Below are 8,324 nucleotides of genomic sequence, written 5' to 3'. Positions count from 1 at the left end.
TGAAGGAGATGAGCCCTGGGATTTCTTTGGAAGGAATGATGCTAAAGCTGAAACTCCAGTACTTTGGCCACCTCATGTGAAGAGTTGACTCATTGGAAAAGACTCTAATGCTGGGAGGGTATTGGGGGCAGGAGGAGAAGGGGACGACAGAGGATGAGATGGCTGGATGGCATCACCGACTCGATGGACGTGAATCTGAGTGAACTCCGGGAGTTGGTGATGGACAGGGAGGCCTGGCGTGCTGCGATTCATGGGGTCACAAAGAGTCGGACACGACTAAGTGACTGAACTGAACTAAATTGAAAATATCTAACTAACTAGAAAACTTAAAAAAAAATTACTGATACATTAAATATTTACTTATTTATTTTTCAGGATAACTTTTTGAAACATTAATTTGTATCTGTCCAGTGCATTTTCCCCTCTCCCACTGAAATTCATATGTAAATTCCAAATAGATAGCTAGGGTCATGGGATTTGCTCCTTTAACTAATTTTGCCAGGTGAAAAGCAGAAGTCAAGCTTTTCCTTAGTGAAGATGCAACAGTTGGGGGATGGTTAGATTTCTTGGAAAGGGTGGAAATCTGAGATCAGATGGAGCCAGAAGGAACCTGCTTGCTGATGTGTCTCAGTAAAATCCTAGGAATATGATAAGATTCCAAAGAGGCTGGCTATGTGATGACCACAGAGACTATGCAGGCTGGGACACTGGGTATCACAAGGCGGTATGGCTGATGACCAGAGGTTCCCTTCCACCTACTGCACCCCTCCCAAAACTTGATACTACATGGTTCAGGGCAGATAGGGAAGCTATGCAGATTGAATTTCTTGCCAAACCAAGTGGGATAGAGGCTCAGAATTGAATTCTGTAAAGAAAAAGTTGAATGCTTTATTCTTTGCATGCCTGAATTTATAAACTGAAATTCATATCAAAGATAATACTTAAAACTAGGATATGCTTAAAAGATCTAGGGATATATTCGATTCATATCCAGTGCCTCTATTTGGATCCTTTTACTCTGTCTTATTTTAAATATGCAAACACTCATTTGCATGTTTATCTTCCCAGTCAGATTTTAAGCTTCTTAAAAGCAGGAACTATGTTGTCTTCATTTCTGTGCTCAGAATAAATGGCTCAATAACTACTGGAACTGAACTCAGTTTTAAATTTTTCAGTTTCCCAAACTGGATAGATGGTTTGATCAGGACTGGATAGAATAAAAGTATCATCTTAAACTTTCTTCACATTCTTCCCTTATTGTATTATAAATGTTATTACTAGATTGACTACTTCCTAAAACATTTTAAGAATTATCAAAATATCTCAGGGTAAATGAGATAGTAGTACCTCAAAGCTAAAAATAAAAACATGAATGATTCTGACCTGAAGTATCAATTGGATCAAGGATAAATTCTTCCTCTTCTTTTGATACTGTAGTTTCATCCATTTTTTCATTTTCAGGTGAACATACACACTCTGGATTATCTGGTGCTACTCATCAACATTGCCATAAAAGGATTTATTAAAAATATAATGATTATGTTGCAAACTAGAAGACTATATGAGAATTAAAGTGAAAGATTAACTGTAGATTTATATTGCTAACTGGAGCCACAAATGAAGTTTTAGAATCATGTATTTAATAGAGTTGAAGAGGTTCAGAGATTATATAGTCTGGGACCCACAGTGTCCAGGTAGGTCAAATATTAATCACCCACTTTTCCTCCTGTGACATCTAAGGCTAGGCTACAGTCATGGCAGAAGTAAAAACAGTGGTAGGAACCACAATAAATGACTGACATAAATTTGACAATATGTCTGCTAAAAATTGTAAGGATTGTACATAACTAAATTTTTATTGCCCATCCCTTTTTATATTTCAGCTTTGAATTTATACTATTGTGTTAGAAAGCAAATGTAACATCCAAAAGTGAAAAATCAAAATGAGGCTAATCATTTTTTACTTCTTAACAAAAATCAGACTACAAAGACTTCAAATCATCTGAAGTACTTTCACAACCAGTTTCAAGTAGAAAATACCCCCATATTTGTGATTTCTATAAAACTGTATGTAGATCATCAAGCCATGTTAATATTAATGTGGTATTAATGTTAATAATAACAATGTTAATGTCAAACATTAATGATGTTTTTACTATGTAACATATTATTTTAATGATTCAAAAGCAGGATATTTTGCCAGAGTATTTAAATATGCTCTCATAACAAATAAACCCAATCCTGATTAAACACCCATCATTGTACTTTTCTCAAAACTTAATTTTCTATGCTCTGTTATCTAAGTCATGCTAAGAGTTTGAGGGACAACTCTCTTTAATATCTTTCACTAAACTATACTGCTCCTTAAACCTAGAAATTTTGAGGCTTAATTTGAATATTAATATCTATTCACTTTCTACACAAAAGAAAATTCCTACATACCCACTACAGTATTAGGAGACTCAGGAAGCAGGGAAATTTCTGTATTTAAATGCATTTCTTCTAACAGGATATTCTGATCATCTTGCAGTAGATTGTCTTGAAAACAAAATAAACACTTTTCTTATAAAGAGCTGAATCTGTCATTTGTTCACTAAACACTTGATAACTTAGTATGCAACGAGTTGTCAAGGGATATAAAAAAGAGTGAACCCTACTTAATTAGATTTGATTGGTTATATGGACTACCATGGGGTTTCCCTGATGGCTCAAACGGTAAAGAATCCACCTGCCAATACAGGAGATGTGGGTTTGATCCCTGGATTGGGAAGCTCCCTTGGAGAAGGAAATGTTAACCAACTCCAGTATTCTTGCCCGGGAAATCCTATGGACAGAGGAGCCTGGTGGGCTATAGTCCATGGGGTCACAAAAGAGTTGGACATGACTGAGCGACTAAACAACAACCTAGACTACAATATTTCATGCAGTAGGAAATAAAATTTTATATATTTAATTTCCTTTCCTTTATTAAACATGTATTTTTAAGTGTTTAATGTCAGAAAATATTTACTAAACTATCAAGATAGTAGCCTTGTTACAAAGCCATGTTTAGACTTCAAATCAAGAAATAAAAGTTTTCAAACTCCTTTAGTGGAGATCTAAGGTAGAGCCACTATTTTTCATAGTTTTCAAATTTCAGTAAGTTTGCCATAACCAGCCTTTTATTGTAGATAATTAAAAAATATTTGATATATAAAGGTCAATATCATTATAATTAGGTACATTTAGACTTCCCAGTTTTGTCTATCCTATTTCTATGATTACTTTACAGTAATATCATAATAAAATAATAATATAAAATGCTAGACAGATCCTTTAGAATAGCCATCCCACAATTTTTGCTAAAGAAAATGTTTCTAGTATATGATCTAGTATATTTTGTGAGGAGTACACTAACCTCACTTCTTTCTCCCTAGAAACCAGAAGTTTGTAAAAAGAAAAACAAGAACCTATATGATAAATGTATTTCACAACCTATATAATAAATGTTCAAAGATGGCTATTTACTTAGATCTAGCCTAAATGTTTAAATATACTATAGACTTTGAAAACTTAGGTAAAAAATATTTTAATCTATGACACAGAAGCGTATCTGAAATTTCTGTTTGTTGGAATAAATCTTCCAGTTTGTTATAGTAATTTGACTGAAACAAATATCCAGTTTCTATATGACCAGAGAGCATACCAATCATTTCTCCTGCAGCTCCTTCATCTCCAAATCCATCTCCACTGCCACAGAACAGAGATTTGTCTCCAGTGGGGCTTCCAGAACTATGTTCAAGTAAAAGACCACTGGAACTGAGCAATATGCTGTCATCAAATAAGCTATGTCTTCTGAGAATTTCAGGTTCTTCCCCTAGATAAATATATATCATTAATACTGAGTTAGTCATAGAAAAAATTTCAGGGTTAGAAGCTAGAATTTAGATATCATCTTGTATAGCTCCTCTCATTTTATAGATGAGAAAAACGAGATCTAAAAATTTACTTGAATTATTCAAAGAAGACAAACAGATGGCCAGTAGGCACACAAAAAGATTCTCAACATCACTAATTATTAGAGAAATAAAAATCAAAACTACAATGAGGTACCACCTCACATTGTCAGAATGGCTGTCATTAAAAAGTCAACAAATACTTTCATTTGTAAAATGGATAGCTAATGAGAAGGTGTTGTACAACACAGGGAGTCCAGCCTGGCACTCTGTGATGACCTGTAGGAGTGGGATGGGTGGGGGGAGGGAGGCTCAAGATGGAAGGGATATATGTATATTTTGCCTGATTTGTGTTGTTGTATGGGGACTTCCCTGGCGGCTCAGATGGTAAAGACTCCGCCTGCAATGCAGGGCACCTGGATTCGATCCCTGGGTTGGAAAGATCCTCTGGAGAAGGGAACAGCTACCCACTCCAGTATTCTGGCCTAGAGAATTCCATGGACTGTATAGTCAATGGGGTCGCAAAGAGTCAGACATGACTGAGTGACTTTCAATTCACTTCACATCACCACCAACTCTTGTAGCCCTGGTGTCCTCATCTGTAAGCAGGTGTTTAGTGGCCTGAGACTCTGAGCTCAGATAATCAGACTTTCATTTCCAGCTGCCCTACCTTGGACAAATGCTTCAACAACCGTATCAGCTTTCTAGAGGTGCTGAGAGGATGAAAGCAGACAGTTATTGTGGAGGTTCAGGGCAGTGTCCACACACTGTCAGCACCCTTCCAAAAGGCTCCCTGGAATTTCCCTGGTGGTCCAGTGGCTAGGACTCCATGGGCACCATGCAAGGGGCCTGGTTGGGCCATCCCTGATTGGGGAACTAAATACTGCATGCTACAACTAAGACCTGGAGCAGCCAAATAAATAAATATTTACAAAATGCTCCTTGGAACCCTGGTTCAGCCACTTACTAGCCCCATGACGTTGGGGAAAATCACTTAAACCTCACTGTGCATAAAAATCTGTGCTTTGAGATTTGACAAACTCTTGGGAAGCATTTTCTGCATCCTGCTGGTTGTGGATGCATTTTCCCTGCAAAAAGTTGTTAAGATGCTTGAAGAAGTGGTGGTCGGTTGGTGAGAGTTCAGGTGAATATGGTGGATGAGGCAAAACTTAATAAACTTTTTGTTTAACTTTTGAAGTGTTGGTTGTGTGATATGTGGTCAGGCATTGTTGTGGAGAATAACTGTGTCCTTTCTGTTGACCAATGCCGGCTGTATGTGTTGAAGTTTTTGGTGCATCTCGTTTTTTTACTGAGCATAGTTCTCAGATGTAATAGTTTCACCAGGATACAGAAAGCTGTGGCAGCAGGCCACCAAACAGTGACCACGACCTTTTTATGGTGCAAGTTTGACTCTGGGAAGTGCTTTGGAGCTTCTTCTTGGTCCAAACACTGAGCTAGTCATTGCCAGTTGTTGTATAAAATCCACTTTTCACCACACGTCATAATCTGATCGAGAAATGGTTCCTTGTTGCACAGACTAAGAGAAGATGACACTTCAAAATGATGATTTTTTTGATTTTCAGTCAGCTTATGAAGTACCAAGTTCATGAGGTACCCACTTACTGAGGTTTTCACCTTTCCAATTTGCTCCAAATGCTGAATGACCATAGAACGGTCAATGTTGAGTTCTTTGGCAACTTTTCACATAGCTGTATGAGGATCAGCTTCAGTGATCCTCTCAATTGTTGTTGTTCAGTTGCTTAGTTGTGTCCAACTCTTTGTGACCCCATGGACTGCAGCACTGCCATGGGGTGCAGGCTCCCCTGTCCTTCACTATCTCCCAGAGTTTGCGCAAACTCACATCCATTAAGTCGATGAAGCCATCCAACCATCTCATCCTCTGTTGCCCCCTTCTTCTCCTTCCCTCAGTCTTTCCCAGCATCAGGGTCTTTTCCAATGAGTCGGCTCTTTGCATCAAGTGACCAAAGTATTGGAGCTTCAGCTTCAGCATCCTCTCAACTGGTCATTGTCAACTTCCAATGGCCAGCTTCTACGCTCCCCATCTTCACCTCATCTCATCTCCTCTGCAAAACTTCTTGAACCATCACTGCACTGTACATTCATTAGCAGTTTATAGACCAAACATGTTGTTGATGTTGTGAGTTGTCTCCACCGATTTACAACCCATTTTGAACTCAAATAAGAAAATTGCTCTAATTTGCTTTTTCTGTCTAACATCATTTCCCTAGTCTAAAATAAGTATACAATAAAAAGCAAGTAATAAGTCATTAGCCAAAAAAAAACCACAAAGCAAGAAATGAGCATTAAAATGATGTATAACATAACCACATTTATTTAAGATGTATGCCAATGTCAAACAGCGAAGTTCAACAACACAAAACTGCAATTACCTTCACACCAACCTAATACTCAGCCATTAAAAAAGAACAAAATAATGCCATTTGCAGCAACATGAATGAAACTAGAGATTATCATACTAAGTGAAGTAAGTCAGAAAAAGAAAGACATATGCCATATGATATCATTTGTATGTGGAATCTAAAATATGGCTCAAATGAACCTACCTACAACACAAACATAGACTCACAGATACAGAGATCAGACTTGTGGTTGCCAAGGGAAGAGAGAAGGAGAGGGATTGACTGGGAATTTGGGGTTGGTAGATGCAAACTATTACATTTAGAATGGATAAACAACAAAGTCCTACTGTACAGCACAGGGCACTACATCCAATCTCCTGGGGTTAAACCGTAATGGAAAAGAATATATATATATAAAAAAAGAAGAAGGTATATAAACGTAAGGGCTTCCCAGGTGGCTCAGTGGTAAAGAATCCACCTGCAATGCAGGAGATGTAGGTTTGATCCCTGGGTCAGGAAGATCCCCTGGAGAAGGAAATGGCAACTCACTCCAGCATTCTTGACTGAGAAATCCCACGGACAGAGGAGCCTGGCAGGCTACAGTCCATGTGGGGTGGCAAAAGAGTCAGACACAACTTAGCGATTAAACAACAAAAGTCTATATGTGTAAAACTGAGTCACTTTGCTATACAGCAGAGACTGGCACAACACTGTAAATCAACTATACTTCAATAAAAAAGAAAAACTTATTTGAATTATTCAAGTAATTTCATTCTGCTAATCAGTAAAGACCAGATTTCTAGTCTAATGTTTTTCCCAAAATAATGAGGAAAAACTGCCAAAATACTAGGATTGAGTTTTTAGTGGTGGAACAGTTTAATAACTTCCAGAAAATTATTATTGGCAGTAGAATTATTTATTCTATTTTAGGTGGGTCATATCCTGCTTGATCAAGTATTATTTCATATTATTTCAAGGACAGTGGAGCTTCAGTTGCTTAAGTTGTTAGTCCAAAATGCTGGTGCTGCTGCTAAGTCGCTTTAGTCGTGTCCGACTCTGTGCGACCCCTGGACTGCAGCCCACCAGGCTCCTCTGTCCATGGGATTTTCCAGGTAAGAGTACTGGAGTGGGGTGCCATTGCCTTCTCTGTAGTCCAAAATGAGGGTTTGGAAAACAAGGAATATGTTTGCCTTCTATATAATGGAAAAGTAGGTAGACTATTAAAGAAATGGCTTACAACATTGTTTAGTATTTATTGAATGACTAGATATTAGGCAATATGCTAGGGGTTGGAGATACAGCAGTAAGAAAGACAAAACAAGGTCAGCTGGGACTTCCTTGGTGGTCCAGTGGTTAAGAATTTTCCTGCCAATGCTGGGGACATGGGTTCAATCCCTGGTACAGGAAGATCCCACATGTGCAGCAACTAAGCCAAGCACCACAACTACTGAAGCCTGCACTCCCTAGAGCCCGTGCTCCACAACAAGAGAAGCCATCACAATGAGAAGCCTGTTCACCTCAACGAAGAGTAGCCCCCGCTTGCTTTAACTAGAGAAAGCCTGCATGGCAATGAAGACCCAGTGCAGACAAAAATAAATAAATGAGTAAATGTGTGCACATGTCCAACTCTTTGCCACCCCATGAAACTGCAGCCCTCCAGGTTCCTTTGTCCATGGGATTTTCATGACAAGAATACTGGAGGGGGTTGCCATGCCCTCCTCCTGGGGATCTTCTCAGTCCAGGGAACAAACCCGATTCTCCTGCGTCTCCTGCATTGCAGCTGGATTCTTTACTGCTGAAATACCGGGGAAGCCCAAATAAGTAAACAAATCTTAAAAAAGAACACCTGGTAAGCTAAAATAAGTTCAGTTCAGTTCAGTCGCTCAGTCGTGTCCCACTCTTTGCGACCCCATGAATCGCAGCACGCCAGGCCTTCCTGTCCATCACCAACTCCTGGAGTTCACCCAGACTCACGTCCATTGAGTCAGTGATGCCATCCAGCCATCTC

The 8,324-nt window shown here is 38.8% G+C and overlaps 1 protein-coding gene across 7 annotated transcripts in view; it reads right to left on the bottom strand.

Annotated features, from left to right (window-relative positions):
- RAD21L1 (RAD21-like 1 (S. pombe)) overlaps nucleotides 1–8,324 on the bottom strand; it is a 39,294-nt gene that overhangs the window by 18,224 nt on the left and 12,746 nt on the right. For 4 of the 7 annotated variants that reach the window (XM_010841782.1, XM_010841781.1, XM_010841784.1 and 1 more), the window contains 3 exons: nucleotides 3,686–3,856; nucleotides 2,443–2,538; nucleotides 1,384–1,491 (listed from right to left, as the gene is read on the bottom strand). In XM_010841782.1, coding sequence (XP_010840084.1) covers nucleotides 1,384–1,491; nucleotides 2,443–2,538; nucleotides 3,686–3,856 — 375 coding nt within the window. The remainder of the gene's footprint in view (nucleotides 1–1,383; nucleotides 1,492–2,442; nucleotides 2,539–3,685; nucleotides 3,857–8,324) is intronic. The other 3 variants (XM_010841786.1, XM_010841785.1, XM_010841788.1) reach the window with 3 other exon arrangements.

Source organism: Bison bison, unplaced genomic scaffold (genome assembly GCF_000754665.1).
Source record: "Bison bison bison isolate TAMUID 2011002044 unplaced genomic scaffold, Bison_UMD1.0 scf7180017864167, whole genome shotgun sequence".
Classification (NCBI taxonomy): domain Eukaryota; kingdom Metazoa; phylum Chordata; class Mammalia; order Artiodactyla; family Bovidae; genus Bison; species Bison bison.
This window is presented reverse-complemented; position numbering and strand designations above follow the sequence as displayed.